This window comes from Zalophus californianus, chromosome 7 (assembly GCF_009762305.2).
Source record: "Zalophus californianus isolate mZalCal1 chromosome 7, mZalCal1.pri.v2, whole genome shotgun sequence".
Taxonomy (NCBI): Eukaryota; Metazoa; Chordata; class Mammalia; order Carnivora; family Otariidae; genus Zalophus; species Zalophus californianus.
In genome coordinates, this window is record NC_045601.1 from 95,145,559 (window position 1) to 95,159,279 (window position 13,721).

The 13,721-nt window shown below is 37.4% G+C and overlaps 1 protein-coding gene across 27 annotated transcripts in view; it reads left to right on the forward strand.

The window, feature by feature from the left end:
• The window catches only part of DST (dystonin), a 486,661-nt gene that overhangs the window by 322,804 nt on the left and 150,136 nt on the right, over nucleotides 1-13,721 (forward strand). For 26 of the 27 annotated variants that reach the window (XM_027601381.2, XM_027601378.2, XM_027601372.2 and 23 more), the window contains 4 exons: nucleotides 1,193-1,355; nucleotides 2,276-2,359; nucleotides 3,179-3,286; nucleotides 3,810-3,908. In XM_027601381.2, coding sequence (XP_027457182.2) covers nucleotides 1,193-1,355; nucleotides 2,276-2,359; nucleotides 3,179-3,286; nucleotides 3,810-3,908 — 454 coding nt within the window. Of the gene's footprint in view, nucleotides 1-1,192; nucleotides 1,356-2,275; nucleotides 2,360-3,178; nucleotides 3,287-3,809; nucleotides 3,909-7,729; nucleotides 10,451-11,120; nucleotides 13,020-13,721 lie in introns of those variants that run through there. The other variant, XM_027601393.2, reaches the window with a different exon arrangement.

A 13,721-nucleotide genomic window follows, 5' to 3' on the forward strand; every position in this document is an offset into this window, starting at 1 on the left:
TTTCTTTCTGATATGGTGGACTTTAGCCTGACAGTTAACTTCAAAATGAATATTTTTCTTTTTTTAAATTTTTTATTAAAGATTTTATTTATTTGAGAGATAGAATGAGATAGAGAGAGAGCATGAGAGGGGGGAGGGTCAGAGGGAGAAGCAGACTCCCTGCTGAGCAGGGAGCCCGATGTGGGACTCGATCCCAGGACTCCAGGATCATGACCTGAGCCGAAGGCAGTCGCCTAACCAACTGAGCCACCCAGGCGCCCTCAAAATAAATATTTTTCAACTCTATGTTGTTAAAACTGTTGATGTAGTCTGGCATTTGTATAGTAAATCTACTTGCCTTTTCTAAAGGAAATTATGACCAACTTACAGTATTCAACTAACCAAGATTTAGTAAGAGCAGTGTTTGAGAGGGCTGTATGGAGCAATTTGTGCTAGACCTAAGAAGTGTGAAGCAATTGAAGTGACCTGATGTTCATTTTAATTGAGGATACAGGAAAGTTGAAATCATTCACCCACTGACTGAAATAGAAAAGTAAAAAGAAATGGGATGTTTTTGGGCTCATCTTAAAGGAGATGGAATAGTGTCCTTTCTCATTCATTTTAATGTTTATATTAATGCAAATAAAATGCTTTTATAACATAGTGCCATTTTTGAGAAGTAAAATTATGTTCAAATATATGTTATTAAATCTCTCTAAAATATGTGTTATATAGGTTTAGTGTAATGGTTTTAAAATCACAGAAACTGAGGTATTTTTATTTAATCATAGTTCCAGGAAGTACTCTCTGAGTCCACATTGGACCCTCTGTTGAACTACGTTGTCATTATTTCAAAAGTGCACTGCCATCTGATGCAAGCTTTGGGTATTTAAGACATGCTTGATTGATCATAATTATGGTTGTTTCCAATTTTCCTGATTTTTATTGTTAGTCAGTTAGGCCTGAACCTAGAATAAGCAGTATCACTAAGTTGTGCAAGTCTAGGAGCAGAATATTTATATTCAACCTCAGCCAGTATGGAGTGCCCTTGGAGATAGGCCTCAGGGTGCCTTAGTCTAGAATTCTTACCACATACCCCTGTTGTTACACCGAGTGCATTGCAGTAGGGTTATTTCGTCTCTCCTCTCTCTAGCTTCCACCCTCTTGATGGATACTGTTGGAAACTATGACTCTCTTGTTTTTATTTTCTTAGGTTACGGGACTTAGAAGGCATTGGCAAATCACTGAAGTACTACAGAGATACTTACCACCCTTTAGATGATTGGATTCAGCAAGTTGAAACGACCCAGAGAAAGATTCAGGAAAATCAGCCTGAAAATAGTAAAACTCTAGCCACACAGTTGAATCAGCAGAAGGTATGTAGAAACAGTTTCTTTTTTTTTTTTTTTTGTAAAGATTTTATTTATTTGACAGAGAGAGAGAGACAGCGAGAGAGGGAACACAGCAGGGGGAGTGGGGAGGGAGAAGCAGGCCTCCTGCAGAGCAGGGAGCCCGATGCAGGGCTCGATCCCAGGACCCTGAGATCATGACCTGAGCCGAAGGCAGATGCTTAAAGACTAAGCCACTCAGGTGCCCCTGTAGAAACAGTTTCTTATACTAAGGTTTTGTCTGCATGGTCAGTCATTACCCTTCTCTTCCTTTACCTTATTAAAAGAAAAAGTCAGCAACTATTTGGAAGAAGGTAAGGAGTAAATCATAAATATTAAAATCCTATTATCCAAACCAACATATATCATGTACTTTGATTTCTTGGAAGTCAGTTTTGAAAATATAAGGGATAAGAAAAGAGCATTCTGGGACAGTGTTCAAATTTCTAATGGTCATTTAATCATAAGTATGGAAATCTCTTTAGTACTTTGCTGGCCACAATAGTTTCATGGGATCCCAAATAAAAAATGGCTAGTGGTAGAAAATTAAACAGCCACATTTGACAGAAAATTGAATTCTTTGAGATTTTTATTCCATCTTGAGGGGACACAGTAGCATCTAGTTTTGCTTTGATCAGGAGTTAGGTGGGGGTCAAGGCCTTCAAATCTACTTTTTGGGTAATTCCTGTGGAGTTTAGTAATTTCTGTGTTGGAAGCCCCCCTGAGGGTGGGTCACTTATGTGGCTTAATCTCAAAGTTTGTCATTTGCCTTATTACATATTAAGTGCAAAAGGCTAAGGAGTTTTACTGTTAAAGGGTGTGGCTATTTCTTAGTTCCTAAACATCTTAAGTGGCTAAATAGCATAGAGTTCCTTGTTCTTTTTCTTCTAAACTCTATGTATTTGTAGATGCTGGTGTCTGAAATAGAAATGAAACAAAGCAAAATGGATGAGTGTCAAAAATATGCAGAACAGTACTCAACTACAGTGAAGGTAAGAAGATTCAGTTCCTTGCATCAAATTTAATATTCAGGTGTGATTCAACAATATACTTAAAAAAAGAAGTCTCTGCAAGTCACTTCATTCTGTTAAATAGCGAAAACAGAGAATCTTCGTGGGAGCCCTGGGACACTTACCTAATAATTGTCTGTGACATGTGAGTCCCATCGCAGCCTCTGCTTCATTCAGCCTCTCTCCATCACACAGATGTGTAGTCGCACACGCACACACATCAGAATAGATGCGTTGGCTCTGAAATTGGTTTCCCATTCAAGTACCAACCAGGCCCGACCCTGCTTAGCTTCTGAGATCAGATGAGATCAGGCGCGTTCAGTGTGGTATGGCTGTAGACTCTGAAATTGGTTTCTTATCACTTTGTGTGTGCTTGTGTATCTCTCTCTCTCTTCTTTAACATTGCTAGCATATTCCCTGGAAGAACTTGACTTTCTTAGGAGACAGTTGGCAGGTTTGAAGTTGTTGCCAATGCCTGGGCCTTAGCCATCCAGATCTACAATTCCATTGCCTAGCCAGGGGAAAGGGAGGCTGAATGTAACTAGCATATTATAACTAAATGTTTCCGTGAGCTTCTAAAGAGACTTAGGAAACTTTTCTGACCACCCTAAATGTTTCTGTTTTTTATTACCACCTTGGAAACATCCCAGAATTAGATAGCTTCCTAAGAATGTGGTTTTGCAGTAATTTTTAAAAGTTACTTAGTGAAATCAGGTTCAATTTCTGTGCATCAAGTCATTGTAGAATGAAGCATTAATGCTTTGCTTTAATTAATTTAATCTTATTGACTCTTTTATACAGGACTATGAATTACAAACAATGACCTACCGGGCCATGGTAGATTCACAGCAGAAATCTCCAGTGAAACGCCGAAGAATGCAGAGCTCAGCAGACCTCATTATTCAAGAGGTAGTAAAAGTACAAGAGAGAGGGGAGGGGATATAAAAGAGAGAAACAATACTTAAAATATTGTATTTATATATTTGTATAGTGGTATAATACACATAATAGAAAACGTGCCATTTTAACCATTTTTAAGTTGCAATTCAGTGGCACTCAGTAACTTCACAGTGTTGTGCAAACCTGACTACTGTCCATTTCCAGAACTTTCTTCCTCATCCCAAAAAAGAAACCCTTACCTAAACAGTGCAATTTATTAAGGGTTGTAAAAAATCCTTGGAAAAGCTTTATTCAAGATTAATTATTAACTGCAGAGAATAACAAATGTACTTTGTAATTAAATTTAGAGAATTGTTATTGAGTATGGTGTTTGCACAGCAGTAATAAGCCCATTCCTACCTACTTACCATTACTGGGCAATTGTGTATTTTACTGTCACAAAGGCTAGTTAATGTTATGATTATTAATCAACGTTCATTAAACTCATTTAGAGCCACTGGAGATTATGTTTTTATTGTTTATTTCTTCGCAGTTCATGGACCTAAGGACCCGATATACTGCTCTGGTCACCCTCATGACACAATATATTAAATTTGCTGGTGATTCATTAAAGAGGCTGGAAGAAGAGGAGGTAACGTTTAACTATGAACAGCTAACTTAAAAGGAACTACAATATGTTTGGGAAAACAAAAAAGTTTTCATGACAAAAATTTACATGGTTGATAAGTTATTATTTAATTAGACAATTACAGTGAAAAAGATAAGAGGCCTAGGATTTTTCAGTTTATTTTTGATTCTCTCCAACAGGAAAACATTGTTTATTTTCACTCTAAGATGCTAATATTATTAGAGTTAATGTCTGAAATGGCTCTATTTAAATTATGAAATGTTGGCAGTTTGGGATTTTTTTTTTCAGTTTTCTCATATTTGAGAAATATACTTCTTTGAGTAGTATAGTTACTACTATTAAGATGTCTACAGATATACTATTTAAATACATTGGTTTTATACATTTTAAAGTAATTTACATTTTCAAGGATTTAAAACATAAAGCCATTAATTTAGAAGAAGGTTTTTGTACAAAATGATAATACTTTTTAAGAATTGTGGAGTTTTTTGTTTTATTTTTATTATTCTCCAAAAGGTATGGTGTATGGTAAAAGACTATTTAAGTACCATTGTAATTTGGAAGATTTCTGTGCTTTGATTCTACATTTAAAAAATATATTCAGAAATAGAGTAAGGAGTTATTTTTGAAAATATATTGTCATAAAAGGCTGTTGTATCTAATTTTGAAGGGATTATACCATGCTTTATTATCTTGATATGGTTTCTATTCCTAACCTCAGAACAGACAAAAATAGTAGACAGAATGCTAAAATAAGTAAATTGTGAGGCATTAGCTATTTTAAATTAGACTGTTGTTGAACTTCTGAAGATGATTATACTTAGTGTAACTTCACATAATGAGAGAACCAAAACAGTAGTGGATGTCTAATAGATGTTACTTTCTTATTTTCTACTTGAGTCAACTATTTTAGTCTGTTCAGACTTAACAGTTTTTCTGCACCTAAATCACTAACGAAGCTAATTGCAAGTCTTTATAACTAGATTCCTTTGTGCTTAGAAAAGAGAACCAGAGTATCTGTGACCATTCAAATAATTGGTATACATCTTTCACCTGTAAAAGAACATCTGTTTTTTTCATTTTGTTTTTGAGAGATATGGTTCCACTTAAAATGATAGGTAGATCTTTTAAATTGTATGTTTAGTATACATTTTAAATTTTATATTTAGTTAAATATAAGTCCTTTCCCTTTTTTTGTGTGTTTATCTGATTGTACATATATGAGCTGTTTCCCTCAGTTTATCTGATGAGGTATAATACCAGAAGTTGAGAGAAGAGATTTTTCAAAAAGCCTGATATATATACAAATTATGCTTGTCATCCTTTGAAATGTAAAAGATTCATATTGAATTGAAAGTCAAAACAATATAGTTTATGGAAGACCATACAGACTGTAACTTAAAATAGATAAAAAACATTGCTGATTAAAAATTCACCACTAAAAGATCATCTAATGGAATGTCTCATAAAAAGATACATAGCTCAGTTTTCAGACTCAAGAGTGGTATTTCTGAAATTGAGTCTGCAAAGACTTACATTGGAAATCTTGGTCTGAGAGGAGAATTTTTTATAATAAACATAAAATCAAAGAGGGTTACAAGTTAATTTCAGAAGAGGAAACCGAATTAGAGAAATGTTAGTAGAGTATCTGTAATGACTGTTAGACGGATAAAGAGATTTTCCAGTCTGTGTTGAGAGAAAAGTACATCAAATATTAATTGATAAGATTAAAGGACAGAATGTTTCCTTGGGGAACATTTAGAGAAAACTCGGGAAGTTATTTTTATATGAGTAAGTTTGAGATCTAAGGGAAAGCAAATCAGCAATAGGATTAAATTACTTCCAGTAATTTGTGTAGTATTTGCTAAAAAATTCAGAGTTATCTAGACAGTGTGAGATTTTTAACAATCACTAAAATGACTGTAATTAAGGTACTGAGGGTTCAATAACAAAAATTTTTTTTCTGAGAGAATTTTCATTTTTCTAACCTTAGGACATGACAGAGAAAAAAGAGAGCTCAAAACCTCCTAGTGACAGCTAAATTTTAAAGGAGTTTTGATAAGCAATTGAGAAAGACCCAGTCAAAAATTATCTCAAAAAATACCGAAAATTTAATATTTAAGCAGATAAAATGCTTCGGTGTCGCCAGTTCACCCTGATAACAAAATAAAATAGAGCGCTAATTATTGCAGGTTGTGATGAGATTTGTTTTTATATGAATTCTTATTATGGAAAACCATATTTAGGTTAGCAAAGGAAACAACTGAAATTTTTGTTGAAATTATTGGGGATCAAAAAATTAGAAGAAGCAAAGTAAGATATGTAGTCTATAATGTAAAATAAATTCTTGAAATTCACCAAAACCTCTCAATGAAAAAAAAAAAAACTATCTAGAATAATTTCTCTACTCCTGTTTGAATGGTTCTAATTATGATGATTTTGAGTGGTGATATGAAACTAATAATCTTACGGTATTAATAAAAACAAATTAAATTGGCATTCTATGCTAGCCCTGATCATGTAGTCCTATAGTCAATGCAGAATGTACTCCTCCCAGCTGAAACTGATTCTTCTATCAGTTGAAAAAAATTGTTCTTATATTTTATTCTGTACATTGGAGTTGACTCCCTAAGTGTATTTTTTAAAACATTGATATTTAACAAATATCTTTATATTTATGGAGTATCTAAAGGTACTTGTCAATGTGGATTCACATAAGGCATGTCATTAACAACAACAACAAAATCTGTGAGTATATGAAGCACATCTTTTCTAAAGCCCCCAGGGACTATAGCTGCCTTTGCATTAGCAACTCTGATTATTATAATTGTCATAATATGGCAAGTACAAACAAATAAGGAATAGAAATTACGCGTTTTTACATAATTTTCCTCCTTCCGCATGTGAAGTATTATTTCTTGATTTGACTCTTTAAAGTGGTACCAAAATTCTGTATTTTGTTTCTTTAACCATGAAACAGGGAGATGTAAATATTTCATTTTTATATATATTTTTAAAGATTTATTTATTTTAGAGAGAAAGAGAGAGAGAGAGAGAGAGCATGAGTGGGAGGGGAAGAGGGAGAGGGAGAATCTCAAGCCAAGTCCCTGCTGAGGGCCGAGCCCAGAGCAGGGCTCCATCCTACCACCCTGAGATCATGAGCTGAGCTGAAACCAAGAGTCGGATGCTTAACCAACTGTGCCACTGAGGTACCCCCCTCCTTTTTAAAGATTTATTTATTTATCTTAGAGAAAGAGAGATAAATATCATTTTAAATTTCCATTGGGCCAGGTATTAAAAACTGAAGTTTTAGGTGTCATTTGGTTCCTATATGTTCTTATGAGTTGTGTGTGAAAGCAGAAAGGGTGCTGCTGTGACTTTTATTTCCCACTTTGTCATTTAGTTTTCAAAATATTTGACCTCTCTGCACCTCAGTTTCCTCATCTGTAAAAGGTTGGGGTCATGCTGTATGTTTTGTAAGGTCCCTCCTTTCTTTCTGTCAGCTCTTGAGCTAGCTAATTTTTAAAACAAAATTATTCCTGAGAGACAAAAAAAAAAAAAAAAGATTGTTCAGTTTAGCAAACTTGACATGAAGGGTTTTTTTTTTTTTTTTTTTTTTGTCTTCTCCCATTGCTGACTTTCTGAAGCTTCCTCTCTGAAGAAGGTGCTGGTGCTGGTGCTGGTGCTGGTGCTGGTGGTGGTGATCGTGCTTGTTCTGCATTTGGTTTCGCCTGTTTTTATAAGCACTTTTATGAGCATCGCTTCAAGTTTTTTAAGATAAATTTGAACAGAACAGGTTTGACACTTGTAAACGTCTCTTGTAGATGAAAAGGTGTAAGGAGACTTCTGAACATGGGGCATATTCAGATCTGCTTCGGCGTCAGAAGGCAACAATGATTGAGAATAGCAAACTTACAGGAAAAATAAGTGAATTGGAGAAAATGGTGGCTGAACTAAAGAAACAAAAGTCCCAAGTAGAGGAGGAACTTCCAAGGGTCAAGGAGGCTGCAGAAAATGAATTGAGAAAGCAGCAGAGGAATGTACAAGACATTGCTCTGCAGAAAATCAGGGCCGAGAGTGAAGCCAAGCAGTACCGCAGGGAGCTGGAGACCATTGGGAAGGAGAAGGAGGCTGCAGAACGGGAGCTGGAGCGGGTGAGAAAGCTCACATCGGAGGCCGAGGCCAAAAGAGCGGCAGTGGAAGAAAACCTCCTGAACTTCCAGAACCAGTTAGAGGAGAACACCTTTACAAGAAGAACCCTGGAAGATCATCTTAAAAGAAAAGATTCCAGTCTCAATGACTTGGAGCAACAAAAAAATAAGTTAATGGAAGAATTAAAAAGAAAGAGAGACAACGAGGAGGAACTCTTGAAGCTGATAAAGCAGATGGAAAAAGACCTAATGTTTCAAAAACAGATAGCAGAGGAACAGTTAAAAGAAAAGCAGAACATCGAACTGGAAGCAAGAAGAAGAATAACGGAAATTCAGTATTCATGTAGAGAAAATAAGTTGCCACGGGCTACGTCATACAGAGGAGTCGTGGGTCTTCAGAAAGAGCAGGACAAACAGAAGACCGAAGAACTCAAGCAGCAGGTCGATGAGCTAACAGTCGCCAATAGAAAGGCTGAAAAAGACATGAGAGAACTGAAGTATGAACTTAATGCCCTTCAGCTTGAAAAAACTTCATCTGAGGAAAAGGCTCGTTTGCTAAAAGAAAAACTGGCTGAAACCAATAATACACTGACGTGCCTTAAGTTAGAGTTGGAAAGGAAGGATCAGGTAGAGGAAGGGTATTCCCAGCAACTCAGAGAACTGGGTAGGCAGTTGAACCAAACCACAGACAGAGCTGAGGAAGTCATGCAAGAAGCTAATGACCTTAGGAAAATAAAGCACAATTATGAAGTAGAATTAGAATCTCTTCAACAGGAAAAAGGGAAACTGCAAAGAGAAGTAGACAGGATCACTAGGACCCATGCTATAGCTGAGAGGAATATTCAGCATCTAAATTCACAAGTTAATTCTTTCCAGGCTGAGAAGGAATCCTCTAATGAAAGAATACGATTCTGCCAGAGAAAGTCAGATCATCTCAAAGAGCAATTTGAGAAAAGCCATGCACAGTTGCTTCAAAATATTAAAGCTGAAAAAGAAAATAATGATAAAATCCAGAAGCTTAATGAAGAATTGAAGAAAAGTAATGAGTGTGCAGAAATGCTAAAACAAAAGGTAGATGAGCTTACGAGGCAGAATAATGAAACCAAGTTAATGATGCAGAGAATTCAGACAGAATCGGCGAACGTGGTTTTGGAGAAACAAGCTATCCAGCAAAGATGCGAAGCCCTGAAAATTCAGGCAGATGGTTTTAAAGATCAGCTACGTAACACCAATGAACACTTGCATAAGCAGACGAAAACAGAACAGGATTTCCATAGAAAAATTAAGTGCCTAGAGGAAGACCTGGCCAAAAGTCAAAATTTAGTCAGTGAGTTTAAGCAAAAGTGTGACCAGCAGAACATTATCATCCAGAACAGTGAGAAGGAAGTTCGAAGTCTGAGTGCGGAGCTGAACGCCTCCAAAGAGGAAAAGCGACTCGGGGAGCAGAAGGCACAATTACAGCAAGCTCAGGTACAAGAGTTAAATAACAGGTTGAAAAAAGTGCAAGATGAACTGCACTTAAAGACCATAGAGGAGCAGATGACCCACAGGAAGATGGTTCTGTTTCAGGAGGAATCGGACAAGTTCAAACGCTCGGCAGAGGAGTTTCGGAAAAAGATGGAAAAGTTAATGGACTCCAAAGTTATCACTGAAAACGATATTTCAGGCATCAAGCTTGACTTCGTGTCTCTTCAGCAAGAAAACTGCAGAGCTCAGGAGAACGCTAAGCTCTGTGAGACAAGTATCAGAGAACTTGAAAGACAGCTTCAGCAGTATCGTGAGCAAATGCAACAAGGACAGAATGTGGAAGCAAATCATTACCAGAAATGTCAGAAACTTGAAGATGAGCTGGTAGCCCAGAAACGTGAAGTCGAATGCCTGAAGCAAAAGATGGATCAACAGATAAAGGAACATGAACATCAATTGGTTTTGCTCCAGTGTGAAATCCAAAAAAGGAACCCAGCCAAAGACTATCCCTTCAAAACAGATTTTGAGATGGCAGTAAATGAGTGCCAACACTCTGCAGACCTGTCCTCTAGGAACGCAGGGCAGCTTCACCCAGGGACCAGGTCTCCTCTGCTGCGATGGAATCAAGACCCACAGCAATCAGAAGAAAAATGGCAGCATCGGGTTGTTGAACAAATACCAAAGGAAGTCCAGTTCTGGCCATCAGGGGGTCCACTTGAGAAAGAGAAAAGCCAGCAGTGTTACTCTGAGTATTTTTCTCAGACAAGCACCGAATTACAGATAACTTTTGATGAGACAAACCCTATTACAAAACTATCTGAAATCGAGAAGATAAGAGATCAAGCTCTGTACAGTTCCAGGCCACCAGTTAGGTATCAAGATGACAAGTGTGAAATGGACCTGGCAAAGCTTTTGGCCCCCTTGGAGGTATACTCTGGATTCTGAGACCTTACCAGCTACCTCATGCCAAGTTTCCTCTCTTGTTTCCTTTTTCTGCTAGACTAAGTTTTTTTTAACAATGTTGAATGAGATTGGCTCTTTATAGTTCTGGCAGAAAATTATGATATAGTTTTCTAGTGATTGGCTTGACTCTTTACTACGAATTATCCTTCTTTAATTTTTAAATGTCTGAGATTAAATACATAGATGTAATGGTTATATGGTTATATTTATGGTATTATATTCTGAAGAATGTTTTTTTTAAAAGCTAGAAAAACCAAGCAGTTCACTTTAATTTCTAAAGTTCCTTTGGACAGATTTCATCTCAAGTCTTTTTTAAATGTACCTTTTTTTAAAGATTTTATTTTTAAGTAATCTATGAACCCAACGTGGGGCTTGAATTTACAACCCCGAGATTAAGAGTCACATGCTCTACCGACTGAGCCACCCAAGTGCCCCTAAACATAGCATTTTAATACCTTAATTGTCATCTAAAATAGACTTCAGACTCTCAAAATAATATTACTTGTCCCCTTTGGTTTGAAAATTTTCCTCTCTTTAATTTCGTTATTGTAGGAATTCTATTTGGATTAAGGATGGGTAAAGTGATGTAATGTTCTTTAGATGACTTTTAACGTCTCATAAATTGCTGTTGCAGATAGCTAAGAGCAAGCAGTATGATATGCACACAGAAGTCACCACATTAAAACAAGAAAAGAACCCAGGCCCTAGTGCTGAAGAATGGATGCTTGAAGGGTGCAGACCATCCGGTGGACTCAAGAGAGATTTTCTTAAGAAAGGCTCAGAACCAGAGACCGTCCAGAACTTGGATGGCGATCACGCGTGTTCAGTTAGGGATGATGAATTTAAATTCCAGGGGCTCCGGCACACTGTGACTGCCAGGCAGTTGGTTGAAGCTAAGCTTCTGGACATGAAAACAGTTGAGCAGCTGCGACTTGGTCTCAAGACTGTTGAGGAAGTTCAGAAAACTCTTAGCAAGTTTTTGACAAAAGCCACCTCAATCGCAGGGCTTTATCTAGAATCCACAAAAGAAAAGATTTCATTTGCCTCAGCAGCCAAGAAAATCATAATAGACAAAATGATGGCTTTAGCATTTTTAGAAGCTCAGGCTGCAACAGGTTTTATAATTGATCCCAATTCGGGTCAGACATACTCTGTTGAAGATGCAATCCTGAATGGAGTTATTGACCCCGAATTCAAAATTAGGCTCCTTGAGGCAGAGAAGGCAGCCCTGGGATATTCATATTCTTCTAAGACATTGTCAGTGTTCCAAGCTATGGAAAACAGAATGCTTGACAGACAAAGAGGTAAACACATGTTGGAGGCTCAGATTGCCAGTGGGGGAGTCATTGACCCTGTGAGAGGCATCCGCATTCCTCCAGAAGTTGCTCTGCAACAAGGCTTGTTAAATAACGCCATCCTGCAGTTTTTACACGAGCCATCCAGCAACACAAGAGTTTTTCCTAATCCCAACAACAAGCAAGCTCTCTATTACTCAGAATTACTGCGAATGTGTGTATTTGATGTAGATTGCCAGTGCTTTCTGTTTCCATTTGGGGAGAGGAACATTTCCAATCTCAATGTAGGGAAAACACATAGGATTTCTGTAGTAGATGTTAAAACAGGAGCAGAACTGACTGCATATGAGGCTTTCCAGAGAAACCTAATTGAAAAAAGTACCTATCTTGAGCTTTCAGGGCAACAGTATCAGTGGAAGGAGGCCACGTTTTTTGAATCCTATGGGCATCCTTCTCATATTCTGACTGATACTAAAACGGGGTTACAGTTCAATATTAATGAAGCTATAGAGCAGGGAACAGTTGACAAAGCCTGGGTCAGAAAGTATCAGGAAGGGATCATCACACTTACAGAACTTGCCGATTCCTTGCTAAGCCGGCTGGTTCCCAAGAAGGATTTGCACAGTCCTATTGCGGGCTACTGGCTGACCGCCAGTGGGGAAAGGATCTCTGTCCTAAAGGCCTCCCGCAGAAATTTGGTTGACCGAGTCACTGCCCTCAGATGCCTTGAAGCCCAAGTCAGTACGGGGGGGATAATTGATCCTATCACTGGCAAAAAGTACCGGGTGGCAGAAGCTTTGCACAGAGGCCTTGTGGATGAGGGGTTTGCCCAGCAGCTGCGACAGTGTGAGTTAGTAATCACAGGGATTGGCCATCCTGTCACTAACAAAGTGATGTCAGTGGTGGAGGCTGTGAATGCAAATATCATAAGTAAGGAAATGGGAATCAGATGTTTGGAATTTCAGTACTTGACAGGGGGGTTGATCGAGCCACAGGTTCATTCCCGGTTGTCAATAGAAGAGGCTCTCCAAGTCGGTATCATAGATGTTTTCATTGCTACAAAACTCAAAGATCAAAAGTCCTGTGTCAGAAATATAATATGCCCTCAAACGAAAAGAAAGTTGACGTACAAAGAAGCTTTAGAAAAAGCTGATTTTGATTTCCACACAGGACTTAAACTCTTAGAAGTATCTGAACCTTTGATGACAGGAATTTCTAGCCTCTACTATTCTTCGTAAAAGGACATGTTTAAACACTTTGCACGGGGGTGATGCTCTCCACTTGATGTGATCTGTCCAGAGCTTGATGATATCAGTTAAATAATACAGCCTAGCAATTATGTCATATACTCAAAGCACTGTTTATTTCTTGAGGCCTGGAAATAGCTGACTGTTCAGAAGAGAGAGTAATTTTTAAGTTCAAAGTAACAAAATATTTACTGTTCTTCAAAATGGTTTCCTTTAGATTTTAGGTTAGTGGTTTTGTTTTGTTTTGTTTTGATTTTGCCTACACTAAAAGAAAGGTATTTTACCTAGAATATGGAGTAAGCTTGATGAACTCCAGCAAGTTCATAGCCTCCTTTCTTCAGAATTCTTCATCACTGAATAGATCCAGCCAGACATTAGGGCTCCCATTTTTAAATGATTCATTACATTCACTGGAAAAGCACTTGAGAAGACATCATGGAATCAAAGAAAAAGATGTAAATTTGTTCCCACATCCATGAGGCTACAGTGTTTCAGATCTCCTTGAAAAGTGAAAAAGTTGCTAGCTTTTCTGTACATTGTAACCTTCTTTACATAATAAATGTTTATCAAAACCTCCCTTTTTCAGGTAGAGTCTGTAATTAAAAGTAGCATTATTGTGTGTTGGAAGAGGGGGAGAGATTTTTCTTCATTCTGTGTATTTTTCATTTGTATGTACACATTCACTGTTCTTTC